A 17,158-nucleotide genomic window follows, 5' to 3' on the forward strand; every position below is an offset into this window, starting at 1 on the left:
TGGGAGATTTTCTTATTACAGATACCTGGAAAAGTTGGATAGAGAATGGTCTTTTATTCAAATAAGGCACTTTCTAGAATAAAAATTAGATCCGATCATACTTTGCGCAAAATTAGAACTGAGCAAGGCTATCCTAGAAACAGCTAGATGTAGATCAATAAGTAGAATGGTGCAAATTCTCGATGAGCATTAGATCTCAAAGGTTTGCGAAAAAGCCTGAGATAAATGGCAAGCAAACGAAGGCCTGCAGATTTCAAGGGCAGTCTGTAACAGAATTTACAAATTTAATACTACACTACTAAGAGGTGCCAATTTTAGGAGAATGTAATTTTACACCAAATGGCTATTATACAGGACACCGACCTTTCTGCATAATATATGTATCCCCGGAGAGATGTTTTCAGTGCTCAGCAAAAGAGAGAGGTACATGGACCCACATTGCCTGGGATTGCCTCAAGATCAAACAATTCTGGAAAGCTATAGAGAAATACTGTAGGTACAAGCTGGGTCCTACGATAGTTATCGATAGATACATCGCGACCCTTGGATGCTCTCCAAATAGAACTGTTAACAAAGTACAAGAGGAAAGTCTATATATGATTGCTTTAGTAGCGAGATCTCTAATTCTTCAGAATGGGCAAAGCGAGAACATACCTACTTTCTATTTCTGGCAATCTAAATTGCATAAAGTTACAGAACTGGAAAGATGCTATGCCTTAAGATCAGGTTTGCATAAAAAGTTTGAGACACGCTGGGATCCATAGGAAGTTAACCAATAAATAATTTAAGAATAAAATAATAAGGCGGCACTACAAGATTTTATTATCTGTTGATATTAAAAGGGGGATTTTGCAATATGAGGGCGTTTTTAACATCTAGTTTTAAGTAATACCCACATTGTTACATCTGACATATATTTTCATGACTAATCATGTATGTTGGACGTTATGTTTCCATCAAAATTGAGCTTTATAAGCACCTTGTTCTTTTTTGAGTATGTGTAAAACTGCAATGAACTCTCAATAAAAATATTTATTAAAAAAAACGCCTTCCTATCTTTCCATGCTCATAAGCAGTCTTTCATAATATATTTTTAAAGCATACAAACGTCTATTTTAAACCATTGAAGCGTGACATGCCATACAATTCCATGAGACAGCGTCATGCTCCAGGAAAACATGGATGTCTCTGTAAACACCATCTTCTATACAGACAGCACTTGGAGCCCCTGTATCCCCTTGCATGCTGTTAATTATATCTGTGCCTTCCATTTGTTGTTTAGTCCTGTAGTCTTCATCTACATTTCTGCTTGTGTGCTGTACAGTCTCAAGAGATGTAAGCTGGCTCATTTCTGCTTCTGTTCACAGATTCAGATCCTGATGGGGAGGGCAGAGTTCCTGAAAAAACAGATGAAGGTGAGTGGGCGGAGGGAGGGGATGTGTACAGCCCTGCATTGGTCACTTGGCTAATATAGTCTTGTGGGTAACAGCTGAGTGTATGAGAGAGTGAACTGGGTGAATGGGAAGAGCCTAGTGCCTTGGAGTGTGCAAGTTCTGAGGTGAAGGGGATGGGTTGGGAGTGGCCCACGATTGCAAGAAGGTCAAGGTTCCCATGTGTGTCATTTGAAAGAAGCGTCATTCAAGTAGAATGAGAGATTAGACCTTACAAATGACAATGACACCTGCTGGAAGAATGGGAGGGGCCACAAGGGCTAGTGTAATGGTTAGCACCAAACGTTGGGTTATAGGAGTGGCTCGATACAGGGAAAATGGGAGGGGCCTAATGCTGAAGGGGTGGGGAAAACGCCTAGTACTGCAGAATGGAAGATGTCTAATACTGAGAGAATTGTCGAGCCAAGTGCTCTGAGAACTGAAGTGACCACATGCTGGGAGAATCATGGGAGCAATCTAGTGCTTGAGAAGTTGTGTGTTGTGTTATGGTATGCAATGCCATGCCATGCTATGTGATGCTAGACATATGGGTGGGCCTGGGGATGTCTGGTTCGGGGAGAACAGACGAGCCACGAACTAGGAAAATCAATGTACCAAGTGCTTGACAACTTGAAAGCACCCAGTTTTAGAGGAGGGGTAGTGACCCAATGGTTGACGTCCATCGGGGACCCAGTGCTAGAATAATGGTAGCTACTCGCATTTGGGAAACAGGATACTAGATTGAGGACTGGGTCAATCTCAGATTATGGCAATGTTTTAGCACCAGGACACTGTTTCAGTGATGTTGATAACATCATTTTGTGCTTGGATATTGCGAGGATTGACTGGTCCATGGAGGGAGTACGGGGAGGGGGTGCACTGAAAGAAATGCGTAAGGGACTTAGTACATAGAACCAAACGAACATTATATTGAGCGTATTTCGAAGGGCTCAAGGGTTCAATGCTATGAAAACGCGGGGCGGGTGCAGGGCTTTGGGAATGAGTAGGGGTGGTACCTTGAGAACGGTGGAGAGGGAGGGGGTGCCCGGTGGGCAGCACCCGGAGAATGAAAAGGTCCTGGTGCTGGGAGAATGAGTGGCACAATACTGGAGGGGAGGTTGGGGACACCGGGCTGACAGGAAGGGAAGTGCCAGAGCCTTGCTGAGAAAATATGGAGGCATCACAGTGAGAAAGGAAAGGGAAGGACCCAATGCTGCTGGGATAATGGTGGAATGATAGGGGTGCAATCATGTTGAGGGAATGATAGTGGCGGAATATTAGTTGTACAGTGTTAGAATGTGAATCGCCCCATTTTGTGAGACTCAGAGTATCACTTGGACAGTAGGGGAAAAGAGCAATGCTAAGGGAATTGGAGGGGGCCATGGCTTGTTTGTGCTCTGAAGAAACCCAGGGTACTAGAGACCACAATCTAAACTAATAATCTCCTCATAAAGTATTTATAAGGATATGTTTTGTTGTTTTTTTAGAGAACCAGACAGTTCTCTTGTGAGGATTCCTTGCACACACATTAATGAATGAATGAATGAAGTCACTTATAAAGCGCAGCTATCACTTACAAGGAGCATCTTGGCGCTAAGTAATCAGTGGTGCAAAGGAATTGTGGGATGCCAACCTTAGATTGAGAAGGCAGCTCTTTGCTGGTGGTGAGCTAAAAGAGTGTGAGATTTTCAAACTGAGAGCAACCCCATTGTTAATCTGCATTCTAGATGAAAGTGTCCCGCTTAAAAGCCGAAGCCATGGATGAAGAGCCCATGACGCAGTCTGTCCAGAGCAGTGAGTATGATCATTCCTTACTAGAAGAAGCAATAAGATGGTGGAGCATCTACACCCCTTGGTAAATGCTGTCACTTTTGAGATAATTGGGAGCATGTAAAAAGAGCATGTCTCCATTCATGCGCATTCGTCACACGGTGTGTGTCTGGACTGCTGGAAAGAGGAGCTTTAGTGCTGGAACATAATATGAGCATGGATGTGAGATAAATAATGAAATGTTACTTGAAATAGCAAAGTTAAGGAAAGGGTATAAAGAAGAGAGGTGGAAGGTGATTAGAAAGAAAATAGAAATGGCCATGGCATTTAATGGAGGAAGGAAGGAAAAAAAAGCAACATTGGCTATAGCACTGGAAAAACACCGGTTTCGTGACTTTTTAATGAGCAAAAAAAGAGTAAACACTTATAACCACTGATTTTTTGTTCATTAGTTTTCAGCACTTATTGTCAATATTCAGCGATGCAGCAAGCAAAGAATAACGAGCACATATAATCTCCAATGCTTTACAATGACAATCCAACATGATGATATTACACAATGAAAATTGGAACATACATCGCGTAGCTCTCGGCCAAACGGATAATTGAAGGGGGAAGGAGAAAGTAGAAAAATTGGGAAAAGAAGAGGGGAAAGCCCTCTATTTGCAGGAGCTCGACAACTGAACAATATTCAATGCTTTTCTGTGCGACAATGAGCTCTTGACGACTGGAAACAACATATGATGCAGTACAACTACATAGTGATCTCCTAGGTGAAAATGAAACAATCTGCAATAGCGTGCATTACGAGTAAAATATAAAAAAATGGAGGCTTTAGAGAACGTGAGGTCATGTGTTGCCGATAGCAGCGCAATCCAAGGTTCAGGGACGAGATGTGAGGCGGCATGTCCTTACATTTGCGCTCAACAACTAGTATGTGGTGTACCATCCATTTTAAAGTCGTAACCGAGGTGCTGTGTGTTAGATGGTTATTGGCAACTAATAAAATATTCATAACTTTTTTGGAACAATCGTGTCAATTGGGAAACTCTCATGACACCAGAACGTAACCAACAAGGGAGAAGTGAGATGGAACTAAATGAAGAAAACAAATCTCCAACATAAGAGGATGAGAGGGGGGAGCTGAAGAAGAAACAAAGCGTGGAAAAGGAGGAGAAGAAGATGAGTCAATGGAGTGAGAAGAGTGTCAATGTGTGTCTGCAGAAGTATATGTACGGCTCCAGGGCCGGGGGCGTGGGGCGGCAGGGGTCCAGTGGAGTGCGGGTCCCCCCCAAAAGGGGAAGAGAGCCGCTCGACAGTGACTAACAGACACCGAACACTTATAACCACTGATAGTTACAATTTTTGAAAACCTTGTAAAAGACTGAATTCACAACCATTAGAAACTGAAAACAGGAAAGGCCAGGAAGCTAGACCATCAGGCAGTTTGAAAATGTTGCACTCGCTATGATGTTTGACGAGGGCTACCACCAGGAAAACACAGTTGATAGGTGGAACTTCACCATCCCTCAAGGGAATATGGAGAAAATGGTGGGAATTAAAAAACAGCCTTGCAAACAAAGGCAGTTTTTATTTGAGGGAGGCCAAGGGTATTACCTTGTTATGTTTTTGAGCAAATCCACTCAAATCTCAATCAGCGGTGGGGCCATGTAGTGTAGTGTAGTTCCTATCATCCCAATAGGCTCTGCGCATTGGAATAATACCTAGAGCAGTAAAGGCCTAGGCCAGACGTTAACTAGGTCTACTACTGTCGATACTAGACTTAAAGTTTTGGGTTTGCCAGCTTAGCTCAGAGTTCACTAGAAACTTTCTCGAATGTTCAGGAAAGAATTAACTCCCCTGATTAGACAAGAAGGGATTTAGTTTCTGACAACCATAGAACATGACAACTTTGCTCTCCCCTAATCAAGAGTATATCTCGAGAGTCGTGTGAACAAAAGGCAATTTATTTTACTCAGTCAGTACGTGCATTCTTAGTCTCATCAGAATGTAGAGAAAAGGAAGAGACGGGCGTGTTCAATAAAAAGGTGTTATTTATTGATCAGTCTCTTTTCTCATACAAGAGAAATGGATCGATATTATTGCAATACTTATAGCTAAGTAAAGTGCATACATTAAAAGCAGAAGTATAAAGTAATACTGTAAAAACATTGATATGGTTTCTAAGCCATAAGATGTTTTAAAATGAATAAAATATATTACATACACATATACATTTGACTAAACGTACTCAACTGGTGCTTCTAAATACGCCTACCCCGTGTACCTGACCTAAGTCTAATACGTGGGCGGGAATAGAAAGTTACAGTTTAAGTTAAGTTTGTTTTTGCCAAGTGAATAACTAAAGAATTCTCTGTGAGGGGTTATTCAGTTCTGTACCTGGAAGTTAGGATGAATGAGGAATGGTATCTCTTTCTCTGGTCTCGATATTCCAGGCGGCCTGCGAGGGCTACCCAGAAACGCCGGGGCTGGATTTCTCGGCAGGAGAAAGCAGCGCGTCTCTCAGCGCGTCAGGAAGGCGGGGCTGCTGCCAGCGGGGTCTGCTCTGCTCTTGGCTTCGGCAAGTATGGCTGCTCCGTCTCGTCACCACGCGTGTGTTTGCATAGGGCAAGATCGGTAATATTTATACCTTTAAGGTGCCGAGATTGACGTAAGGATGGACATAGATACGTCAATAAGGATGTCATACGACTTGCTCGTTAGCACATTCTTTTACTAAAGTTCTCGGTGAAATCAAAACAATGGCCGCAGGGTTTTGCCCAGGTTGTCATAGGTTTGATTTGTTATGAGAACTCCGTATGCCTTATCAGGGACTGGAGGAATATCGCTTGTCTAATTAGATCGCAAGCGTTATGACCTAATCAGATAACACGTTCCTGTGCCGTAGTGTGACTGCGTCAGATAACGGTATCTGCATCATGGGGGTTTTCTGCCTCATGGGCTGACTGCTAGTTAACTTGTTGGTTTGTTTAACTAGAATAGGGTCAGGAATAGGGGGATCGATTCAGGACCTATAGGAATACATGACAATGTGGCACATTTTTAGGTCGAGGACCGTAGGCTGCGCTTGCTCAGTCTCGTTCAGAGATTTAATGTTTTCTAGTTGGGGGCTTGATCCCGCCTCTATTTTCCATTGGCTGGCTTCCTAAACGGAGGCCAGCCATTGGAAGAGAGGGGCGTCACTCTGTTCAAGCCCCGTCTTTTTCTGATTTGGGGGCGTGTTTTTTAGGTTCTTTCTACCTGTGACGTCATCCGTCACTCACCCAAAAACACGCCCCCGAATCGGAAAATGTTTGAGCTTGGCGGCAGCCATTTTTTTGTTGTTGTTGTTGGCAGGAACAGCCCCGCTGCCACTTCAGGTAAATCACTTGTCCCTTCCTCCTACCACGGGTCTTTCATCCAGGCAAGAAAGAAGAAGAGAAAGCTAGGAAAACAGTGACGCAGGAAGAAAATCTGGCATTTAAAAAGAATCCACAAGCGTGATATTGCCGGGAAGTGTAGGGTGATGGAATCAAAACCAGGCAGCCTGATAATGCGCCCCTGTGCCTCCGCCCCGCCAGCAGCCTCCTAAGACAATGGCCTCCGCGGCGATTTTACTTGCATCTTGGCTGAATTTTAATTTGTGTAAACATTGCTTGCGCTGTGTTGACGTTTTTTGAAGAGCGCCGAAAAAAATAATAATCCGCGGTTGAACTCAAATTCAAGAAACTTCGCGAGAATCTAAAACTGGGAGCCTCGCCTGCATAATTAAAAGCTCTGAAGAGTTTAAGTGTGCCAGGAAACCGGTACTTGTGTGAAAGTTTCTTAGTGTGGCTAATCGCGTAAAGTGTATGGCTGAGCGAGTGCAATGTGTGGCTCGCGGCGCCAAATATGTTTTTCATCTTTTCAACCCCGTTGTAAGCTTTTATGGTAACAGAAACCCAGTGCTGCATATTTTTCCCTTGCCACCTGCTGTCAGCGTGCGGGCCCGTCCCAACAGGGGATGAAACGACTTCCTGCTACCGTCAGCTGCTGCAGAGGCCGGGCAAACCTCTAAAACACAGCACAGGCACAGAGAGCTCATTCGAACAGTGCACGCACAGAGCTCGCACATGGTCTATGACAAGCGATAAGATCTGTTTCCATAAAATTCAGCACAAGTGTAGCATGATGCAGAATAAGCTTTCTCGGGGCTTTAAGTGGATTGAAAAAACTATTGGGGGCGGTAGAGACTCTCAAAGAGGCGTAGCTCAAAACACCTAAACTAAAAATCTGTGCTCAGCATGGTGTGCCGCCTGACTGGAATTTTGTTGTTTCAGTCATTGCATCCAGATATATATATAATACTACAAGTGACCTTACACCTACAACAAGCCAAGACTATTGGCATTGTCAATGGTTGTGAGTTGCATATGGTAAATAAACACCAACTACGGCTTCTTTGTACATAACATTGAAAAACTACAGTTCTGACACGAGAGACTATTAAAGAACTATTCATCAAACGCAGTGAAGGGTGACACTGCTCAAAAGGATATTTCATCTCAGTACCTTCTTTTAAAAACTGCCAGTGCTGAGCACTGCCCGAACCCGGCCCACTTAAAGCCCTGAGCTTCTTTAGAACACAGCACTGGTACTCTGTGACAAGGGAAGCTTCCGTAGCGCAGAGGACAAGTGGAACACGTGACAGTACAAGCTTCACGAGCTCGGGTGCAGCATGTGACAATACAAGCGTCACTGCGGGTCATACAAGGTACAGTTACCGGACAAGACAAGCTCTACTCACGCGCCTCACAACTGCAGAAGTGGCATGAAGCAGGACATCCAAGTTCATGACAAGAGCAACAGCACAGGAGTCTTGGCACAGGTGTGAACCCGGTGTACATAACACGGCAGAAGCAGCAGAGGCTTCCCTTAAACACACCCAGCGCTGAAAGCACCAGCGGTACCGTACGTCAGCACCCACACTTTACCCCCGTTCCCTTCTGCAGCGCTGTGGCGCGAGCCTCAACAGTTCCAGGCCCGAGGAAGAGAAGGAACGATGCATTCTAGGGCCACTCGGCAGAGTCAAAAGCAGGCCGCCAATGTAATGAACTTCATGCTAGTAAGATTGAGAATGGCAAGGGCCGCCCCTCACAGGGCTCTCCAGAAGGACTGCTCACAGTAGGGCACTGCACACAGCCACATAGACATGCACCGCGGGGCTGGTAATGTACACGCATTTAGCACTGCGGTCAACACAGAGCCCACCCAGACATCTATGGACGAAAGTGATCCAGTGCTTTGGAAAGATGAATTCCTGCGCTTGTTGGGGGTCTCTGTGCTCCAACCACAGGGGTTTCTTCTCGCGAGTGCATCCCTGCTGTGGGCCCTGCGCCACTCTCTCTGGGTTGCATGGGGTCTGGGGCGCCCAGGTTCTCTCAGTAAGGCGCTTCAGGGCAGGCGTGCTTTCCGCGATGCACTTGGTTGCTGATTAGGGGCGCCAGGGATAACTACTGAATGACGTGCAAATGCCCTGGAGTACCTGTGTGTCATCTGTGGTTCAGTGCGGTGCTCTCTCTGGTGGCACAGCAGGTTGTGCCGCTCTTTATCTTAGATGTCTGTTTGAATCCCCTTCTAGAGGACTGAACACAGCTGTCCCATCACAACCCATCCCGGGACGTGGGGGTCATAAAGCTCTCGTCCCACTCCCAGGGGTCTCTTATGGGGATCAACTTACCTGGTGGAGGGAGATTTCTATTCCTTCTGATTCATGAAGTTTGAGTCACGAGGTACAAACAGAAAGCATGAACCCCCGCTCGTATCCCCAGACTCTGCCCTCAAACCATCAACATCTGGGCTCCAGGGGCGAAGCTTGATCAGGAGGATGGAGGAGGGCTTCTGTGTGTGTGGAGGGCTCTGTGTGTGTGTGTGGGGGGCTCTGTGTGTGTGTGTGGGGCTCTGTGTGTGTGTGTGGGGCTGTGTGTGTGTGTGTATCTGTGTGTGTGTGTCTGTGTGGCTCTGTGTGTGTGTGTGTGTGTGTCTGTGTGTGTGTGGCTCTGTGTGTGGCTCTGTGGCTCTGTGTGTGTGTCTGTGGCTCAGGGTGAGTGGCTCTGTATGTGTGTGTGGGTGGCTTTGTGTGTGTGTGGCTCTGTGTGGGTGTAAATGCAATAGGTCATGCATTTGCGAGCGATTAAGCTATTGGCATTGTAAATGAGAATGCCATTTATTTAACGATTAAGCTATTGGCAATGTAAATGACAATGCCATTTATTTATGATTTTAAAACAAAAATGTCATTAGCGATGCCAATAGCTCTACCTTTAATAATGCCGAGACCATTGCATTGTAAATGCTTGTTGTTTTACTGACAGAGCAGGTTCTGGAAGGAACGCGTTCATACTATGGCGTCACTGAACTCTTGCAAATTTGATTTGATAGAAACAATTGAATGTATGGAGCCCATAGCTAGCACAATGTACTAAAGCTGTGAGTAACTGGAGTGGATCTAGGATCTGGTCTTTTGCCTAAAGGGTCAGGTAATATAGCTTTAAAACGCAGACTGCACGCCTTTTATTATATAAGGGCAAAAAGCTACACATTTTAGATAACTTGTGGTAATAAATAACTTCTGTGTTTGAAAGTATCCTACCCCAGCGAGAGTCATTGAAGTTTGAATAGTTCTTGTGAGATTCTAAAGAAATATGCATGCCTGGGAGTAGGGCAAATCTCAAATATGTCATTTGCTGAATTGTCATCTAGATATGACATTTATTGGAAACTTGCACACATGCAGGAAGCACTGTTTATGTCCCTTGCGTTTGCCAACCGTCTGTTCCCTATGTGTTGTGAAGAGTAATAGTGACATTCAAAAATGTATAACCATCTATTACATAGGAGTTAATTAGTTGATCAGAATATAGAGCTATATGTTTTGTAATTGGCAGAATGGCATAAACATCAGGCGCCCGTAAATAGAAATATTCTACTGAATTATGCCTAGAACCATTGTATTGAATCCGGTGCTCCGGTGGGGCTTCTTGAGAATTTTGGATCCTCAACTTGAAGGTCAAGTAACAGATAATGAAGGGACAGTTGTTGAAGGTCTGCCTCTCCTACTCTCTGACCTGTCCTGCCAGGAGATCAAGTGTAAATATAGGAATTTAGTATGACGTTTTGTTCAGAAGTAGATTTCAAAGGAGATTGCTACAGGTGGATCAAGCATTATAGAGATAATGGCGCCATAACATGCCTGTGTTTAGCACCCACGTGGAATAGGTTTGCACTAAAAGCCAGTTACCCCTCTCAGCAATTCCCTTCATCAGCAGAAGGAAGAGCAGTCACATTTCCAGTTGCTCTGTCACTTTTGCAATCACAGTAGCATTGCAATTGTAGCCAAACACTCCAGAATCAGCAGCAAATAAATGTTTCATTGACACAAGGAAGTGCATCAATATTATCCAAATTTACCATTTTGAAGGGCTGGGAAGCCTTAAAAAGACGTTTAGGCTGGTCTCAGCCTTGACACTGTAACACGTTATTCCGGTAGCTTCGCCATCAACTGCCGCTATTACCTTTACTGAAGTACTGTTTAAGTAGAAGCTGCATTGAGGCCAGTCCTTTTTTGCACTGCCTTAATAAATCCCTTCCTTTCAGTTTAATTTAGAATGTATATTCCTTTATCCCAGAGATGGGTACTATAGATTTACCCTCCAGTCTCATAGTATATTTGTACCTGATTGGGACAGCTTATGGTAGGTTCTGTTTATATATAATTGCATGTTTTTTCAGTGCTGTGTCTGGGTGGATTTTTGTTTGTGACCTAGACGCGAGTGCTGCCTTGCAGACTGTGACTGACACCTTTGCCGCTGAATGGGCTCTCTCGCTGATGTGTCAGTGTGTGTTGCACTTGAGTTGGAGGGGCCATGCTTGGAAATTGGACTATCTTTTCCACGGCTGTTTAGCTTCTGTTGGCCTACGCTTTTAACTTGTGTAACAGTTTTGCTGCCATGGTTTCAAGTCAGGTATGTACTCCTACACCCAGAAGGGTGCATCTTCAACCCTCAGAGTAAGATGCTGGGATCTGGTTGGTTGTGTTTCCTCTGTGTCTGTGGTGGAGGCATCTACTGTTTTGGTGCAAGTATGCAAGGCCTTAAATTCTGAACCCTCCCACAGTCCCTGAAGTGTTGCCCAAGTAGCAGAGTACTTCTTATATTGTCCCTGTCATACACTGAACCGAGCTATTTGTATAAAAATGTATATGTTATTAATAAAAGGCATTATATTATAAATTGTATTTATATAGCACTTGCTGCCCCTGACAAGGCATAGAAGCGCTTTGCAGGTAGTGGCATGGTACTCTGCAACCCAAGGTTAGAGGTAAATAGGTGGAGTTCTCTGAATTAATTGTTGTTACTACAAGACCTCTTAATTCCTGAGGGAAGCATCCTGTTGAAATTGAATGGTGCTAATTGGTTAGATACCCATTGCATTCATTGCATTCGTAATGCTCTGAAATTAGTAATGTCAGCCTTTTTGGAGGATTTCAAATACTCTTCTGCAGTAGAGCATAATTGTGATTTGTATACAGTGGGTTTTGTTTGCCCTTCATTGTACAGGACATATGGGACGTCTGTTGTACAGGTAACCGCCTGCATAACTAAATCTAGTTTATAATGCCTAGTTTGCAGATTTGTAGTTTCTAGCATGTCTGCATACAATTGTTTTAGTAATTTAGTGTCCCCTTTGACTGTGTCTTCTTCTAAAAAGATGGTAGATATTAGCTAATACAAGGGTTTAACCTTCTGTGTATAATATTGCAAATATGTGGAGTCAAAAATCCCATTATGTCCTGGAATTTATGCAGAGTATTCGCAAACTTTATTGTAGCGCATTTTCCAGGAAATTGGGTGATACTCATCTTCCTTCACTGAAGAGTTCCTACCCCCAAGAAAAAAGCATTGCGGTGTGCGATTTTGGATCTTCTGATATTAATTTGTTATCCTTCAAGGAAGTCATAACGAAAGCATTCTTCACACTTGTGCCTTCAACACTGCAACATTCATATGCAAAAACGAAAGAGGGAACCCTGGGTAGTTCCCAAGTTTTAGTTGACGAGCAGCTCCTTTATATTGAACACTCTACAACAGCACCGATACTCTGAGTCTGCTCACCTCAAATGTCAGGATTCATATGCAAGCAAATGAGCAAGGTAACGAGCCTCAGCTCCTTCTAAAAAAGTATCCATGTTGTCTTAGAGAGGCACATCAACTCATTATGTATGAGATGAACATCCAGTTTAGCCACCAATCCAGTCTGTCTTAGGTGGCTGCAGCCTGCTATGAATTCCTATAACATTGCCAGGTTTAGGTTCAGGAACTGGAGTCAATCTATTCTAACAGGACAGGTGACCTATGTATGGCAAATGGCTGTGAAACCACTGCATGTGCTGCTATGTTAATGGTTCCTGCTTGTAAGGTACATTCTACTCTGACACCTTAACAGGAGAGCATTGGTTATAGTACCTTTTATTGGAATCAACTGGTGTGAATATTGCCCATGAATAAAAGGTGTCTGACCTAGACCCACCAAACATTGCAGCGCCAGCTTGACGAGGAGCGGCCTGTGATGAAGAATTACACCTCTTGGGGTGTGTGAGGGCACTGTGATCTGACCACTCTGCTCCCCTGCGATCCTCTTGGTCAGGCTACTGATTTCATTCTGATTAGAGCTTCTTTTACCCTTAAAGAGGAACTACTCCATTGGCATGTTTTGTTATATTAGCCTGGGAGGAGTGTGAATGTAGGACCTCATTAAATATTACTCCTCGTCCCCCTTTTGATTATTTGTGGCGATGACCTCTTCAGACAACATCCCCAGGAGGGGCAGTTTCACTGTCTTCCTCCTCCTCCTGTGCATGGTCTCACTCTTCATCCCAAAAACTACCAATGCTGTACCAAAACATCTTAACACAGCCTCCACAATCTATGAATTACAACCGGAAAGTCAAAAATGATGCTTTGGTTCTAAACCTAGCAGATGTGTGAAAGAGTTTAGTCTGAATGGCGCCATGATGGAAATTGTAAAATAATTTGTATACCTGGAGATCGCAATCACTAACCGACTCACCTGTGACATGCATATCTACTCCGCTCTTTGGCGAAACAAACATTGAATGTCCATTGACAGTCGCCTACAACATAGTGTGAAAACTGTTTTTTGTAAATCTTTTTGGAATTTTTTTATGCTAAAAGGCAAAGGCCCACAACTCATCCAGGAGTATATAATGCAGGGTTTGCAAACGTAGTCTTTGTAAAGAAATGCAGGATAGGTGGAGATACACCCATAGGAGCAAACTGAACCCTAACAATCAGGCCAACCCCAAGACTCTCCATACATACAATGTCGAACTGAGCACGTATAGTCAACTGAGGACGGTAGAACCACACATTGACATTCTGGGGCTAATCTAGGAAGGTTTCCCTTCTGCATCTGACAATATAGGAAGTTCTGACACTAATGTTTCCCACCATCGGAGAGGCACAGGCACCAGCCATGTACTTCTGGATGGAACACTCTGCCATGGCTCAAATGCCCACATCTAGCCCAAGCTTGGAGCAAGCACGACTTCCATGCCATGGAAAATCTACGCTTGGCTAATATCAAAGCCAAATATGTTGCCCTACATAGTTGTCTTGTTCGCTTCAGTCGTAGAAACAGACCTACTAGAATGCCAATTACGGGGCATAAAACCGATTTCATCACAGTAAGCCACTAACACTTATCACCACCAGGGGACCAGGTAAGAAGGCCTATTGCAGGGCACCATACTCCCTAACGCATGTAAGGAATTTGGGTCCCAATCTACTGGTTTCATAGTAAAAAAAAAAACTACGTGAGACAAAATGGACTTCTGGGCCCCGGTATCACTACACCTGTTGCACTGTTGAGAGCCACACCCCTGTCCAGAAGCTGCATGTAGCCTTGCTTGAAGGGGCAGTAACTATGACCGGCTATTTGTGGGTTACGTTTTGGGGCGCTGCCTGGCCACCAGCGGCTGGGACTGTGATGAACCACATCAAAATAAAATATGGGGCACCCTCAGAATATTCAGTACCGAGCGGAAAACAGGACCGGTCTGAAGAATGCGGGAAAGTGAAGGATTGACACCTGCAACCAATGCTTTAACTTTCATCCGTACAGCCGGTGTCGAAGCCTCTATTTCCACGTTTCTCTCATCCCCTCCCCTCCCCCTGTAACCTTTCTCTGCCCAACTTCCCTCTCTTTCACCTCTTCTGACCCATCTTTCTCGTTTGCATTTCGCCTATCTCTCTGACCGCCTGCTCATCTGGTCTTCCCTAGCATTATCACGTATTTCTCTTTCTTCCATCTAATTTCTTCTCCTGTATCCCATCTGCCCTTCGTTTATACCCACTCCCCCTTTTCCCTTTCTCTCTCCTCCCCTGGGTATCTTACATCCTCTTCTTCTTGCATCTTCCCAAACGTCTTCCTGTCTCCTTCTGTCCAGTAGTCTCCACCCCCCTCCCACCCCCAACCCCCCCCATACCCCTACCCTCTGGCTTTCCTGCCTTCACCCAACCGTTTTCCTACTACATGTTCACGACCCTTTCCTTCCATTTCCTATTCTGCCTCTCTTCCTCTTCCTCCTCCCTTGGCTGTTCTCTTAGCCTCCCCTTTTTAGGTCTCGCCTGTCGATGCGCATGCGCATCGAGCAAGGCGAGAGTATTGCGAGTTATCCACTCTTTATCCACACTGCAAGGAATCGTGGCGATTCCTTGCAGTGCCCGTGACTTTTAAGGTCAATGCGCATGCGCATTAAGCTTATGCGCATGCGCATTGACCTTAAAAGTCACGGGCGCGTGCATGTCCGTCTTTGTTTACCCGCTCCGCCCCCTCCCGCCGTGTCGCCTTGCCTACTCTCTTCCACAGCCTCCCCCAGCTCCGCCCCCTCACTACTTGATTGCACGGCCGCTAGGCCGTGCCTCCCCTACTCTCCTCCCCCCTCCTCCACTCCAGGGCACTTTTCGGTTCTCTCTTGGCAAACAAAGTTCACTTCTTGCAAAGTTACGGACACACAATTTCAGCGATGTTCTCACTGTGGCCGCCAGAACTCAGTAACCGAACAGTTTTAAGATGCTCTTCAGCTCTTGCAACAAAAGACTAGACGACACGACCCTGGCAAGCACCGGAGGCGCATCGGTTAAAATCAGACTGACAACAGCGTCTCGTTTGTAACAAACGGGGCTTCTAACAGCTGAAAGCGCCTTGACGAACAGGCAGACATTCAGCAAACACATCTGGTCCGGTTTTCGGACCCCAACGAATCATGCTCCCCGCGCGCAGCGCCCTGGAAAGGGACAGGTCGCACCAGGTATGTAGGAGAGTCTAAACTAAAAGCGAGTGCTAAGCAAAAATAAGACATTAAAATCGTAAATCGCACGTGCTCAGGTGATTTATTTCAGGGCTTGCATGCGCTTCTTAGAACAGGCTTCGGTCTCAGCCAGCGTCTTGGCAATCGTACTGTTTGTTGCAAAACATGGCAGCCACCCTGTGTTTTCTCTTGAGTCATGCCCCCTTCCACCTCCCCGGTTGCCATGCCAATGGATTCTCCCCCCATCCCCCCCGGGTGTTCAGGCAGCCAGCGAGTGCCAGTACATTCTGTGTTCGAGGCAAACATCACACACCTCTGTGGGTAGGGGGCATCCATGTGTGTGCGCGGGAGGGAGGGGGCGGTGCTGCACAATACAGACCGAACTTGGTCAACACCTGTCAAGGAGACCGCCCCCACGCAGCGTGCTGCATGTGGTGTCCTATGCAGGGGTGGTGGTTGGGCCAATGCAATATCTTCCAAGGAGGGCGAAGCCTGATGCGTAATCAACACAGCCGAAGCACTCCACCAAAACAGTACGTACCCACCCAAAATAATGCAGATAAAAATGCTTTGTACTGGGGAGGGCATTTTATCTAGTCAACAGAAATACTTAATACACCGTTCTATACGGAGATGTGCTATAACGCCGATGCACCCCAGCCTCCCCACGTGCAAAACGTGTAATCCTGCGCAAAACACTGTTCTGCCTCAAGAACCAGAGGCAATGCAAGATCAGCAACTACCACTCAAGCAATACAAGCTTGACGGGACAATCACAGGATGTGCACTGCACTACACTTAACCGGTCAGAAACCCTCCAATGAAGGCAAGCCAGCAATCCCCTCGAGCGATCACTCAAGCCATCACTCAAGCCACCGACAAAAGCAGTGACCTGCAGGCCATGAGTCGAGCCTCGGCAAAGACTAGCCACCCTACCATCAGGGCCACAGTAATTAGGAGATGTGGCGTTTTCCGCATAATTATGGCATACAATCCTTCACTAGATACATATTTGGTAAAATCTGCAAATAAAATGTGTTTCCCAATCAAATAGATCAAAAGTTACTAAAAAAAGCATAGAGTGTTGCAGGTCCTTGCATTAAAAGCGGTCTGTATCTCTAGTAACAATACTATGAGTCTACCCAACTAGGCAGGCTTACTTTGTAGAATACAGGGTCAGTCTTAGTCCTCCAAATAACACCCCTAGAGGGGAGCGGCTGGGTTTTCCATCACTTTAACAGACCTACTCAACCACTTATCAATTCAGTTTTGATAGAATAAGCCACTATTAATCACATTAGAACGTTCACACCCTCACTCACCCTCACCCTCACTCACCCTCAACCCCTCACCCTCACACAGTGCAATAGGTCTCGGAGCATTTGAGTTAGAGCTTTTAGAAATGTTTATGGCTTTTTTTTTTAATTCTTTAGCATTGGCTACAGGAAACAAAAATGCTAAAGATTTACACAAAAACCCATAAACAATTCTAAAAGCACTAACTCTAATGCTGCGAGACCTATTGCATTTCCAATGCTTGTTCTTCCCTCCTGCTTTTGTCCTCCTCCAAACACCCCCCAGTGCTCTC

General features: G+C 45.2%; 1 protein-coding gene across 4 annotated transcripts in view; it reads left to right on the forward strand.

Moving 5' to 3' along the window:
• Window positions 1-17,158, forward strand: part of ULK3 (unc-51 like kinase 3) — a 296,553-nt gene that overhangs the window by 253,896 nt on the left and 25,499 nt on the right. For all 4 annotated transcript variants that reach the window (XR_013609866.1, XM_078685126.1, XM_078685127.1 and 1 more), the window contains exons 14-15: window positions 1,368-1,415; window positions 3,158-3,224. Coding sequence is in view for 3 of the 4 variants with exons in the window: in XM_078685126.1 (XP_078541252.1) it covers window positions 1,368-1,415; window positions 3,158-3,224 (115 nt within the window). In the remaining variant the exon portion in view is untranslated. The remainder of the gene's footprint in view (window positions 1-1,367; window positions 1,416-3,157; window positions 3,225-17,158) is intronic.

The sequence above is a fragment of the Lissotriton helveticus genome, chromosome 3_2 (assembly GCF_964261635.1).
Source record: "Lissotriton helveticus chromosome 3_2, aLisHel1.1, whole genome shotgun sequence".
NCBI classification, from domain to species: Eukaryota; Metazoa; Chordata; class Amphibia; order Caudata; family Salamandridae; genus Lissotriton; species Lissotriton helveticus.